This window comes from Xiphophorus couchianus, chromosome 20 (genome assembly GCF_001444195.1).
Source record: "Xiphophorus couchianus chromosome 20, X_couchianus-1.0, whole genome shotgun sequence".
Classification (NCBI taxonomy): Eukaryota; Metazoa; Chordata; class Actinopteri; order Cyprinodontiformes; family Poeciliidae; genus Xiphophorus; species Xiphophorus couchianus.
Genome location: NC_040247.1, coordinates 7,280,995 through 7,295,571, shown reverse-complemented (window position 1 = coordinate 7,295,571; position 14,577 = coordinate 7,280,995). Strand labels below are relative to the sequence as shown.

General features: G+C 35.3%; 1 protein-coding gene across 1 annotated transcript; it reads left to right on the top strand.

Annotated features, from left to right (window-relative positions):
* Positions 1-213: 213 nt before the first annotated feature.
* Positions 214-14,554, top strand: lactbl1b (lactamase, beta-like 1b). Its single transcript, XM_028001886.1, has 6 exons — positions 214-1,354; positions 3,806-3,912; positions 5,560-5,717; positions 10,455-10,702; positions 11,278-11,383; positions 11,767-14,554. Exons 1-6 carry the CDS (start codon positions 1,249-1,251, stop codon positions 12,743-12,745), a joined length of 1,704 nt encoding a protein of 567 aa, XP_027857687.1. The 5' UTR covers positions 214-1,248; the 3' UTR covers positions 12,746-14,554.
* Positions 14,555-14,577: the final 23 nt, after the last annotated feature.

The window sequence follows — 14,577 nt, the reverse complement described above, 5'->3', positions numbered from 1 at the left end:
TTTTTAGTGCACAAATAAATTGTTGCACATAATCCAAAGTGCATTTATGAATATGAAAAAAACATCTTACTAAAAATAAGGTGTATACACATTAGTGCATGTCTTAGTCTTATTAAGGTTGCAAATAAAAAGTAAACAGTAAATAAAATTATTTATAGGCTACTCAATTTTTTTCCTGAAAGTGTTCTCCCACAGATGACATAAAACAAAACAAAACAAAAAACAATTAAATTAAGTAATGAATCATATTCAGTTAAAACCCATCACAGATACAGTATATCATAATATTACAATGGCTAATCAAATCATAATATGCTATTAGGATGTTGTAGCAGTGGTAGAGTCTGCATGGTAGTTACAGCTGTCAGTGACAGCCTTTAAGAATTGAAGCACATGTTTTCTTTAGTCATTATCTGAATTCCCTCTGGGTTCCCAAATTGCATAATCCTTCTGACCTCAATTTATTGAACCCAAGTGATTGTACTTTTCAGAATATGCTTCAGCAAACAGGCTCATCCTGACACCCCATCAAAACTCACGCTGGCCTGAGTGGTTGCCATCTCAGATGAAGTTACTGCTGGGTTCCACAAGGCAAAGCTTGACTAGAGTGAATTGATTCATGGGGATTAGAGATTAAGACTTCCCTGGCCGCTTTGGTGGAGTAAATCTGGGGATTATGATGTCAACAGCCTATGGACGCTAGAGAGGAAATTGAATTGTGAGGAACGGCAGCGGCTATGGTGCAGGATTACAGCGTAGTTAGTAAAAATCAGAGATGAGAGTCCATGTCTGTGCCTTTCTCCTGTTCAGCAAAACCTCCATGGGAAACCATTTACTGCCTTTGGACAGTAGAAATTGTGACAGGGATGACTGAGTGAATATTTCTGATGTTATTTGAGGGTTAAGATTTCTCTCTGTGGTAATCCTGCTCTGGTCTGGCCTTTGAAGCATCAGGTGGTGAGTACTACTAAGTCCAACAGGAACTACTTTCATTTAACAGTCTGACAAGAATATCTGACAATTTTTACACCTGAATCCTCAGGGAGCATCTTGTTGAAGGCTAACACTGCAGATAGATAAAGTTCTGTTAATGGCTGAAGATAAAAAAATGTCACATTTAGAGCTAACGTGTTATTCTTTATCTGCTTTTCCTTTCTGTTCTGTAAGACAACTCCAGTTGTGGCTGCTCCTCCCGCTCCCTCAGCAGCTCCCAGTGTTACATTCGAAGGACTCTCAAAAACCAAGAAGATGAAAGTGAAGTTGGCCCATTTGGGTTTGGTCTTCTTCCTCCTTCTGTCTCTGGTGATGACAGGCTGTTTCCTTTGGCAATATCAGCTGCCAAAACTTAAGCCAGGTGAGAACTACAGTCATGGTGTTAGGTAATGGGTATTTAATGTGAAGCTTTGTTCACTCAAATATTTGTCATTAATGTTTTAAAGTGGATCAGCTTCATATTGAATGTATTCTAAATGGATCGTTAGGATTTTTGCCACTTTTTATGATACTTTAAAAGGTTTTAACAAGGTAAATGGGACTTCACAAGTTTAAGATTTACATTACTACTGTAGATTACATGCATATAGTAGTATTTGTTATTAAAAGAGTGTTGGAGGATATTAGTTTCCTGCAATGTCCTTCACTTTTTGTTTCAGTTACTTGCTAAATTATTAACTGATGTTAATTTATGATGTTTCGTAAAGCAATAAAATAACCATACAGCTTGACTAATTATTGTTTGACTTGTTAATAACAATTAGTAGCTTATTATTAAGTTACTCTGTATTTAAACTGAAATAAAGCATACATTTACCTCACATGGTTTAGTGATACACTTACTTTTGTAAGGTTAAACCTCTAAACTACTCATGAGTTTTCAGGTCACCTGGTTTCTCAGCAAAAGTTTTTTGCCACTCGAATCCACACAAGCATTCTTAAAATTGGGTGTACTTAGAGCATGAAGGTCAGGCTTCATTTTTCTTTTTCTTTTACTTTTGTTTTAGTTTCCAGGCTCAAACTGAAATTTAAAGAATGTCCTGTAATTATGTGTTTGAAATTTTGCTAAGGAACATTTTGATAATGTGACATTCCTCAGAAGTCATGAAGCCAATTTTCATTCTTGACCTTGAAAGGCCACCCCTTTTATATTCTTTTGAAAATATGTTATTTGCAGACCTGTGCTATGCCACAAGGTCTGAAACATACAATATTTTTTGCTTTTTATCGTCTATTTTTTGTGAGTCCTTGATTGAAAGATAACAGACAGCAGGATGTGAAACTGGAGTTAAATGTCAGGATCTCTACATTCTTTAAAAGTAGAAAAGTGGATGGCAGCTTTTTAAACAAAGGCAGAAACTGAAACATCTAAACAACTTGCAGACAACAAGATAAAAAAAAGGTAAAGGTTTATCTATAAAGACATAAAGTCAGAAAACATTGTAAAGTTTACTTATTATTTGGTTCTAAATGCACAAACACTTGATGGAGTAAGTCTATAATTTTAATACATTTGCTTTTCTTTAGTTGGAATGATAAAAGATGAGACTTTTTATTTCTCTTATCAACAGCTGACATGCAAGCATTTTACTTATTATCAGTTCTTTTTTAAAATTATTCTCAAAAATTTATGTGAAACTGGCTTAGTAACAGAGCTTCAAAGCAGAACTGACAAAGGTCATCCACTTAACTCAATAAATTAAACAAACATTCTCAAGTTGTTTCTTTTATTTGCAGTTCCATCTATAAATTTGTTGTTCATCTAAATATGTCTGTTGATGTATCAGTTGATAATTAATAGAAACAAGTCTATTAAAAAATCTGGAAAACTGTGTAAAAAGGCTAGATTTCTAAGTCAAAGATGGACAAGATTTAACATTTCTGATTTTCATTTTTCATTTTATGTTGAAAGTTTAAGTAAACATGAAAACTTTAGTTTATACAGCATTGCTTTTTTGTCTTTATTTCTAATAGGTCTAAGAGTAGTTGATAAGAATTAGTTTTCTAATGTATAAAAAAATAATTATAACAAATTAACTTTTTATTTCAAGTGAAAATAACAATAAATACATATTATTAATATGACTAATATTTCACATAAAGGTTTTAAATCACTTTGAATACTGACTTTATCAAAGTTGTACATTTTGTGAAGACCAAATAAAAGGTTCAAAATTGGGATATGCAGTAAATAATTCATCATCAAGAATGTATTTTAATCTACACAGCATCTAAATATGTAAATACTAAAACTGTTGCACTTCATTTTTGATATTATGTCACCTTATCAGGCTTTAAGCCTGATAAGTCTCTTCAACAAAACTATAAAAACACAAGAATACCCTATTTTTTAACGTATTGTCACTTGTATGTATAAGATTAGAAATCTCACTAAGAGAAAGCACCTGCTTACACTGGAAGATGACTTTTTTTTTTCAAAAACTTTATTTTATTATTTTTTGTGATGTGAGTTTACAATATCAGGTAGATAGGTGGCCTAAGGCTACAGTGATATATGCTGAATCATCAGTGTTAAGAGCAAAAGCAGGTCACATCTTCTTTCATCAGGGAGTTGCATAGAGCACGTCATGTCTAAATGTACCTTATAAGATCAAGAGGATTCGTCAGAAAGCAGAGATAATTAAATGAAACGCTCAGTCAGCCAATTAAACCCCATCTTTCCCATCATTGCGCCCTGGATACTGTATTCTATCAAATATCAAGTGGGATTTACGTATAAAAAAACGTCTCCCAGTGGGCTTTATCTGACATTTATTTTTCCCTCTTTTCTCCTTGCTCATCCATCAATCAGATGAAGAGATGGGTCGTAATGCCAATTCAGAGATGATGTGTCCCCGCTTTCCTGAGCCTCTCCCTTTGGAGCATCCTATCCCCAGTCTCAAAGAAGCCCTGGAAAAGGTCAGAAAAGTTAACCATGCAAGGACAGTGTGTAGTTGCTTCACCATCATGCTCAATCAAAAATGAGTAAACTGAGAGGCTGAATAGATAATCCTTCACACCAAATGTTTTATTCCACAGAAGGAGATTATAGAAACAGCAAATGGAAAAAATATCAGTTCATTGGAGCAAAAGGTTGCGTTGTGGGCTGCAGAAAGAAGCACTTTAACATCTGATGACAGAATAAAGTACATGCACATTAGTAGTAAGGGCTTAACTGCATTAAGTAAAGGAGCAGACAAACATTATCATCACATTTGTCCTTGTGTATTAAATCTCAGCAGCCATTTAATATTTGAATTTGAATTCTACCTTTTTAATCTGTAAGAAGTCTTAATTTTAATTTGTTTATTTTTCCACTGACATAGTTAGAGCCTGACATAAAACATTTTATGATTTACAAGTTTTTTTGTTTTACTACCTAACATGCATCCTAAAGCAAAAAGTAAGTAATATTAATAAATATGTTTTGCTTTACAAAATAAAGCAAAACATTGTTTGGATCAACCTTCCTCTCCACATTAGATCTATTTAGAGCATTGAACATAATCAAGTTTAAATCAATCAATCAATCAATCAAGTTTATTTGTATAGCACAATTCAGGAACAAGACCCTTCAAAGTGCTTTACATCATAAAAACACAAAAATACAGTCATAGAAGACAAAACACAGTCAACAATTGTAAAGTTTATATGCACTTACATTTTGCAACTGCATATAAAAATCCTTTTGGAATGATGGGAAACCTAGCCTGAGGTCAGACAATTAAATTAGCTCTTGTTGGAATTGGGGGTTATTGGATTAGGAGTTTTTAATGAACAAAAATTTGGGCATTATTTAATTTAGGTGGAGCATTCATTTTATTAAGTGATGCATCGTGTAGCACAGCCAGTAGACTCCATCTTCTTCTTCCAGTTTTCAATGCTTAAACGTCATATGGGCATGATTGATTTGCTAACAACCAACCAAATGAGGATAATTAAATCTTTAACATGCACCGATGGTTTTAGAGTCAAGATGATTCACAGAGTGGAGAACGGTTTCTGAGAGTGAGGATCTTGTGTAGTGATAGTGATGTTTTTGTGCACATGGCTGCAAGCGAGTTGTGGAATTTATTTGCAAGGATTTTCATTCTGACCACAAAATACAACAATACCACACATTTAAGAATCTTCTTCCATCTCCACAAGCTCCTTAACTAACTTAGACATGTTTTGATTGGAGGAAATCTGGAAAACCTCCTTCACTGTCAAGGCAATATTGATGCTGCTAAACTAAATAAATTATAACAATTTTCTGTTCACTAGATAATATACTACATTTTTTCAAAAAGGAACAGGTAGAAGATACAAGATCTCATGATTTCTATTGCCAACCTCTGTACATAAGACACATATAATTTCTGTTTTAGTAAATGTCCTTGACCTTGTCACAAGATAAAGGAGGGTCTTAATCTGGTGTGTTGCTATGCTTACTATAAAGTGAGAGACATTTAATTGACATGAATTCTATAACCAAAGGAAACAGGCAAATTGATTTTCAGTCCAGATGTACAGTATATTCAATCATATTATAAAATATTTAAAAACTGATTTTCTTCGTTACAGGTGGATGTTTTGTTTCGCCAAAGCATCAACCCCATCAGCCTTCCTGCTCTGTCTGCCATTGTGATCTTAAACGATACAGTTTTGTGGACTGGCAACTTTGGAAAGAGGAATGCCAGTGATCCTCTGTCAGGCCCACCCAGTGAATACACAATCTACAGGTTGGTTCTGCATGGAAACACAACTTACAATAGTTTTACTTTTAAGAACCTTATTTGTTTGTTAAATGTATATCGTGTATACTTGTATTGTGATGATTGCTCTAAATACTGACATTTCACTGGTCAGTAATCCTTCCTATTTTAAGGGCCAATAGGACTAATTAAAGAGCATTAAGTCCAAAACCTAAATATAAATTAACCACATTTTAAGAAGGAATTAAAGTAAAATGTGCTTATAAAAGTAGAACAAACGATTGATTCAATTTGCAGTTCAATTAAAAGGTGCCTGAGGGTGCTGTCTAGTCAATAAAATAACAAAACATGATATGTCCTGCCTAATTAAAAAAATAAGTTTAAATCTCACATAATAGAAAAGGAAAAGTAAATCTTTTTTTTTGTTATGATCTGCACCACAGTGATCTCTTTAAAATACACAGGAAAATGTTCTCTTGTGTTTGCCCCAGATGCCCCAGATGTTCCCTCTCTAGAGCAATCAATGCCTATTATTCAAGCAGCAAAGAAGTGATCCACCCACAGCTGCCCCAAACAGCAATTTAGCATGTGCATTCAGGTCTCTTTGTAGTGCAACCATATTGGTTTCTATTGTGTTAACAAAACTCTGACTGGCACAATGCTTGATAAGAACTGTAATTTTGGATACTTTGGAGGCTGAGTCAGTGGCTAAGGTCATTCCTGAGCAGGTCTTACACAACACTGTCCTGACAAAGGGCCATGACTTGTGATGATTGTATAGGTGTTGTGTTTCTCTTCCAACAGCATCCTTATTAACATGTCTTCCTTATAAAGACATAGATGTCTTCACTGACATTGCATTGAGTAACTAGAGTATGTAGAATAGAGCAGTGCTCTATCTAATTGTTCTGTGTTCCTGCAAACTGTCAGTCAAATTGTGTATCATGGCAACATAATAATATGTTGATACTATTTCAAAATTTCTTTGATTAGAACGTTTAAGAGTTGAAACTTAAATCAGAACCACTATCAACACATCGCTCCTGTTCTGTCTGTAAATTGACAGAACAAATTCTATTATTTATATTTTGTGCTTCCCTGAGATGAGTAAACTCTATCTCTAGGGTTAAGTATGGCCATCACATGGAAGAAGTTAATTATCAGTAACTAAAAGAACGAGTTCTTGTTCGTCTGGTAATCATCCACATCTCAAAATGGATGACAAAATGGGTCAAAAATCAAGTGCTTTTCTTTTTTGCTCTATTCTTTCGTCACCATGACAGCTCAGAGTAATGCTCAGATTGCAGCAGAAGAGGCTCCAATTTGTCTTTTCATCTCCCTCTCCTTACTGCCAAACCCCATGAATAAGAAACCAAAATATCTGAACACATCATGTTGAGGCGCAGACATGTGAAGAGACGTTTCATTCAAAACGAAATAAATAAATAAATACTGTTATTAAGAACTGATTAGTAAATGCTCCATCAGATAAATAAAACTACACATGAAATAAAAGCAAAATAAATGATGGGGAGCTTATTTTGTTAATGAACATGTATTTATTTATTTATTTATTTATTTATTTATTTATGTTTGCCAATTGTGGTACCAAGGTAGTTATCCCTAAAGGAATTTGTTTCCCCAGTTTCAGAATGACAGGAGTTGTGTGGGCACAATAGGCCTTGCTTTGCCTTGTAAGCGGGGGAGTTAAGTTATGTTCATGTGTTCTTGTTTTGAAACGTGCAGCATTTCCAGGGTATCTGTTGCCTCGACTGGGTTGTGTTGATTTGGTTGTGAAGAAGATCCTTTAATAAAACGGAGACAAGTCCCGTTCTCCAAAGATATTACTTCTCTTTCAAGCCATTACAGCTTGCACTTTACACCCTCTTGCAGATGCGTTGTAGTTTTCTGTCTCTAAAATCAGATTACAATAGAAGATAGAGGCCCCAATTTTCTCTTCTCCTCTCCCACTCCATACTGCCACAGCTTGTGAACAAGAAACCAAAATATCAGAACACTCTGCACTCTTAGTGCAGGGAAAACCCTCATCTAAATATAAGAACATAAAAAAGAAAGAACCTGAAATAAAAAGAAAGCTAAAAAAAAGTTCATGAAATATGTACAACAGCTTTACAAAATGAAAGCTTGGTATAAAGCTTGCTTTAGGCCTGACTGCAAAATCCTCCAATGGATGCTGAAGGTCATGCTTTGAAGATGCTAACAGAAGAAGAGCATCTACAAATCAAAGATGAAAGCCTGATGTCCTCATACCAGACACTCCTCCTCTCCTTGACTTGAGATCCAGTACTTCAATTCCACAAACAGTAACAGAGACAAGGAACAGACCTGAAGGAGTCAAACTTTTACTATCAACAAGCTTCGTGCCTTAAATGTGGACAAGGTGCTTGCTTGGATATGCGAGGATGAAAACAGTTATCATGATTATAAATTTTTGTACAGCACGAAACACATTTTTGCTTTCAATGTATTTACAGGCATGACAAAATTGTTGGTGCCTCTCTGTTGATGACTGAAATGACTGTTCAATAACTTAAAACTGCACAAAAGTAATAGCAAAACAAAATGACTGAAAATTAACACAATGGAAATCAGACATTGCCTTTGAAATGTGGTTCAACAGAATCATTTTTAAAAAATAAACTGCTATACATGTTTACATATCCTCATATCATCAAATGCTAATAGTGCTTTTTGTGTGCTCCTGACTTTGGCACCAGTTTGGACACAAGAAGTTGAGAACATCTTTTTAAGCATGAGAGTGGTGCTTTGAGCTAAAATCTAAGATTATGCTGTTTACATGCCTAGAATAAGCTCTTACACAAGCTGTCAGAATGATACAGATGTTTCCCTGGAGACCTGATTGGTTCTGTATACTTTATTTATTGTGTAGCATTGGCTATGTGATGAAAAAGGTTTCATACAAAATCTCTTTTACAACTGCAAAAGAACACAAACACAACTGAAGATGTGTGAAAAATGTGTTTAAACCTCTTAGGGAGCAAATGAAGTACAACATCAAACAACTTCAGAAAGAAAACTTTTAAAATCAATTCAGATGAAGTTGAGTTATCCTGACAGAAAATCCCCATGCTGAGACCATTCTTCAGCATGACAACGTGATAGTTTAATCCCTCACTCCTTGCCAGATCAATTCAATAGCTCAAACTCCTCAGCTATATTTCCAACGACTGTCTGTTTAAAAAAAAAAAACACAGTTAGAATCTAAAAAACCCACAAACATGATAATAGTTTATTTAATAGAATTTACATAAAACAAGAACATTCTACAAGAAGTTACTTTTATACTGTACAAAATGTTGCTGTTTCTGTTTAGAAATAGGAGTAGAAGAATGCTAAAGAGACTATTGACCCCTCGCACTACACAGACTAAATTGGAGGACAATTTAAAGAGAATTAAATTCTCTTTAATTTAAATTAAAGAGAATTTAAATTGTCTTTAAACTTAAATTTAAAGACAATTTAAATTTAAATTGACCTTCACTGCACACTGGTGCTTTGCACAGATTGATTCAAACCAAAGCACATCCCAGTGTGTGATATGGGAGCCAATTAACCCTTTAAAAAACACGTAACATTTAAAAGTAGAAAAGGATTTATCAGTACACCTTCTGACTAAATGTATAGAAGTTCTCACTCATTCACACGCTTTCCCAAAAGGACTGGTGATCAGTTTAAAGAGTTTTCCACTAAACACCAGCTGTGCTCTTTGTCACAGCTGGGGTTTTTGCTCTATACATGGTTGCCTAGGCAATGTTTTTCTGTGAAGTTGCAGCTATAGAAGTAAAGAAAAGCAGAAAAGACTGCGAGGAAAGAGCTGTTAAACATTTTAAAGTTTTTTTTTATTTGAGTTTTGAATAAACATTTGCGAAAATTGCAATATTTAGTCTGTGTGTGGTTGTGAAAACCCAAATATCATCAACAGTTAAGTTTCTGTTCTTTATTTATTACATTAATCTTCAGACAGGTTCACACAATATTACTGTAACTTTCTTTTGATTCAGTACCAATGAAGCATGTCCACTGAGAAAGACCGAGATAAGTATGAGAAACATTTTGCAGTACAAGTGCAAAACATCCAGAAAGAGGAAAAAAGCTGAATGAGTGTAGCTCTTTATTTCCAACCGTCACTTTCACTCACTCTTCCTGCAGTCAATGCAAAGAACAAAACATTTAGCTGGATATGTGCCCTGTTCACTTATATTTTCATTGCTGATAAGAAATCTTATTTAAGTTATTTTACCTTTTTTCTTGTAGAAATATGTAAAAACTCAGGGTTGTAAGCTAATATATGGAGGTAATAATCTCAACAGAAAAGATTTTAGACAGAAAATAAAAAAAATTTGATTTACTGAAACATACTAAGTAAAGTAGACCAATAGAAGCACTCACCACAAAACGTGTTAACCATTTTTTAAATATGACATATAAGACCACATTAATTATTGAACATGTTTTTTAAAAATGTATTTCTCTAATAAAAAGTGTTCTGAGTTTCAGTATATTACTCTTAGGAGACACTGTATCAGTTCAATGTTTAGATTTTGCACATTACGTTTAGATGTTTCTCACATCAACGCAGTCAGGTCATTCAAGTACATGTGGCCTCAATTCAAAAACAATGGAAAAAAATTAGAGTAAATACAATCTATGGATTAGTGATAAAAGGGGCTCTTCTACATTAGATTTAAAACCAATCACTACATTGCCTTGTCTGTCTTTCAGAATTGCCAGCTTATCGAAGATATTCCCAACGCTGATGCTCTACAAACTGTGGGAGGATGGAAAGATCGCCTCCTTAGATGATCCACTGGAAAAATATGTAGAAAATTTCACTATAAAAAACCCTCTGGGGAAAACAAGAGACTCTGAGTTAAAATATGTGACAGATGGCCTAATATTTCTAGACAGTGGAGAGGTACAAATTCGCTCATCCTCTGTCACCCTGCGTAGGATGGCAAGCCAGCTCTCAGGTTTGTGGATTCAGCAGATTATAAAAAATAAAAACATGACAACAAGAAAACTGCTTCTGTGTGAAACAAAACTGCCGCTTGTGTATTTTCCAAATACCACTTTGCCATTTTTCAGCAATCATGCAGCTTCTTGTTCTTAGAAAAGCAGATCATAAGATGTTTTTTGCCCTGGTTATGCATGAAGAGTCACATTTTGCTTTTTTCAGGTCTTTTCAGCTTGTGATACTTCAGGTAATTGAGTTAATCTGAAAAAAAAAAAATCAGAAATAAAAAACAAACTCAGAAGTAACGCATGTCTCTGAGTATCGTTACGTGCTTCAGTTTGCCATCAAGGAATCAGGGGTGAACATAATAATCATGTTCAGAGATCTATATGGTTGTCTCATAACACTGAAGTGCTGTTTCAAGACGAGTGAAACAAACACTGCGCTGCAATAACAGTGACTTCTGAAAATCACTGCAAGAAGATGGAAACCGTGCCTGGTGCCTGGAAATACATGTTTTTCTTTGCTACTATCAACCAGTAGTTTGGTTGTTTTCTTTAGTCCTATGCTGCTTTGTTTGTTCTGCTTCAGGTCTGCCCAGGAGGCTGAGGGCTACAAATTTACTATGGAAAGGCAAAACGCAATCAGCAATCAATCTGTTACAAGATGATGTTCTTGTTGCAGATCCAGGAACCAAGTAAGGCTTGTTTCATTGTTCAAAGTGAAACATTGCTAACTCTTATGTCTCTGACATGCGGTTCTAATTCACATACTAACACAAATTAATTCTTAAAATGTTCATTCTTTAATTTGCTTCACAGTGGATAAGTGCAGAGATACGTGTGTAAAGAAATTCTTCAGTTATTGTCAACAGAAAAACTGTATCTCAGCTGGTCGTGATTAAATCTCCAACTGGGAAACATATCTGAAACCACAACAAATTTGTTTTGACATACCATGTCTAATAATGCATAACACAACCTATTCTGTGGATTTTCTTTTTCTTTTACAGAAAGTGTTTAACTGCTTCTGTTCTTTTCAACACACTTCTAAATTTACTTGGTTTGCTTCCTTTGCTAGGTGTCACTATAGTAACCTCGCATTCTCTCTTCTCGCTCATGTGATGTCTGAAAGAGTGGTCGGAGTTGAATACCAACGATGGGTCACAGAAAACATCCTGGACCGATTAGGAATGGAAGACACCAGTTTTGAACTGACTCCTGGATTACAGAGCCAGTTTGCTGTGGGAGTTTACTCAAACGGAAAACCTGCTCCTCTCTATGATCTCGGCTGGTACCGGCCTTCCGGTCAGATGTTCTCCACCCCTGCAGACATGGCCAAACTCGCCATGGTGCTACTGGGAGCCTACCACCGAAAGCTGCTGGAGCCAGATTCTCTGAAGATCATGTTGAACCCACTCTTTAGGTGTGATAAGGATTACTTTGCAAACCGTACTGGGACCCCTTGGGAGGTGAATGACCTCATGGGTTACGAGATGTTGAGGAAAGATGGTGATCTGGATGGCTACTCTGCCACGTTCTCCCTGGTTCCCAGGCTGAAGCTAGGCCTGGTAATCCTAATGGCGGGCAGCAGGCCTCAGAAGCAGGATGTGGTCACAAAGGCCTACAGCTACATTGTTCCAGCAATAGAGAAGGCCTTTAGGGAAGCCAAAAAGATTCTTGTTGCTTCCCCAAATCCAGAGCCTTACATTGGGTTTTTCACATACAGCAACATCACTTTCTATGAGATCAAAGTGGGATCCGATGGAGTTCTGATCATGCAGCAGTTTGGTCCTCAGATCGAAGAGCTGATCCCAGAGAAGTACAGGACAATAAAGCTTAACTACTTAGTTGAGCGGGTTTTCAGAGTTGTGTTTGATAAAGAGTACCCTTGTGTTTTGAGAGTGGGCAAGGCTTCAGTCTCGTTGGAAGCCCAAGATGGCCAACTTTTTAACTTCTACGTCTTCAATAAGCAAGGCTTGTCCCCTGGCTTTGATGCACCAGGTCTAAACACATACAATGTGGTGCGAATAGCCCGCAGGCCAACCTTCACCAGCTGAGGAGCAGCAAGTGATTTTGTGCGCTACAGATGACGTAAAGAAAGGCATGTGACAGTGAAAGACTCACCTGAAATCAGAGGGGATGCCAGTAGTATCATTTTGAAAAGAACTCTTGAATGAGAACAGATAAGAAAGACAAATACTTGGCACATATTGTTTTTTTCTGCTGAGTGATGTACATGAATGTCATCCTCACAAAGGCCCTTTATCACACCTCTGAGCTAAATATTCACTCTGTGGCAGTTAAGTGCATTTGCTCATCTTGCCTTCTTCTGTTAATGTCTTGCTAGAGAAAACAGCAGAACAACACTTTTTGTGGTCAGTCATATAACAATTTTACATATGCTCACTTCTTCAACCAGGATTATTAGTAAATAAGATATTTATCTCATCCATTTTCAAACTGTCTTATTGGAACTGGTAAACATTTCCAAAGTTTTAAAACAACTGATTTACAGCTAGAAACAATGCAGTCTGATTTAACATACAGTACATACAGAAAGTGCATAGACGTGCACAGGCTGCAGCTTCCTGTTATCATACTGCAACACATAGCAACTTAATTCAATAACTTTACACAAACAATAGAAAATAACACTTTTTCATGTGGATAAAAGAGGATAAAAATAACTACAATTGGTTGTTATTCCATAGTTTCTAAAAAGACTGCGGTTGACACTGCAACACAGCAAAGTGGCTGTTTAAAACCCCATCCAGTAATTGATCAGAAAATCATATTATTATTTGTGATGAACTCCATAAGCTTTGTTATACAACAAATGATTTGGCCAGTCATTATTGTAGTGAGTATTTTCCACTTTGTTGTTGCTGAGAATGCACCTTTGTTTTCCTGTGATGCTGGTTTAAATTTGGGTCATAATATTACCATATTTAGTTTTATCAAACCTCAGTATATATTATGCATTTTTTATACTCTCTTCTTGAAGATAAATATTGCCATAATGCCAGTTGATGCACAAGCAGCAGAAAAAAAAACATTGTGTGTAATGTGAAGTCAATAACAGTGTTATAGAGGAATGAAATAAAATACTGTATATAAAAATTTAAAAAAAGAGGTGTCAAAATATTGTTCCTGCACAAGCCACCATTAGCTTCTACAGGATATTAAACAAGTGCTAAAAAATAATATGTAAGTTGTTGCTTTGAAGTTGTGGTATTATTTTTGATGCATTCTATGTAAGAAATATGCTTAGTCTCATTAGAAACATATTTTTTAAAACATTGAATTTATGACTGCCTTTGTAAATTTTCCTGCAAACGTTCAGCTGCAGATATTCAACAGCAAAAATTCACCTTCAAAAATTTGCCTGCAAATGTGATGGATTTCTGGTGACCCAAGCCAAGGCAATCAACACTAGATCAAGTCAAGCAGATTTTAGCCAATCAATCAATGCTACATTGATGATCCAATAAAACTGTAAGCAGCCAACTGATGAGCAAAGGAGATATTTAAGGATCTTTTAAATGATAGAAAAATATTTAAATTAAAATGATGCATATGGTCACTGTATTAGATTTCTAAATACCCAGAAATCGTTTTAGTTTAAAATTTAAAAGAACTCTACTTTTTGGAAAGTATTGCACACAGTTTTCATTGACTGCAGAAATTGGATAGGAGTGGTGGAGAGACATTTTTGCAAGTGAATTTAAAGAAAAAAATTAAATGTAAGTGCACATGATAAAAGTCAAGTGTTATAAATTAAATGTATAAAAAATGTCTGTTTCTACTTGGACTACATATACTTCTTCCATACAGTCAGTCTTTTTTGTCATTTGCCAACCAAGTGGCCAGTCACCTTTGTAGAAATCTA

What these genes read in the sequence shown, in the direction of transcription:
- lactbl1b (XM_028001886.1), top strand. Translation starts at nt 1,249, where the DNA reads ATGAAAGTGAAGTTGGCCCATTTGGGTTTGGTCTTCTTCCTCCTTCTG. An exon ending in GATGGCAAGCCAGCTCTCAG is followed by an intron (nt 10,703 to 11,277) that starts GTTTGTGGATTC and finishes GTTCTGCTTCAG; the next exon opens with GTCTGCCCAGGAGGCTGAGG. An exon ending in GTTGCAGATCCAGGAACCAA is followed by an intron (nt 11,384 to 11,766) that starts GTAAGGCTTGTT and finishes TTCCTTTGCTAG; the next exon opens with GTGTCACTATAGTAACCTCG.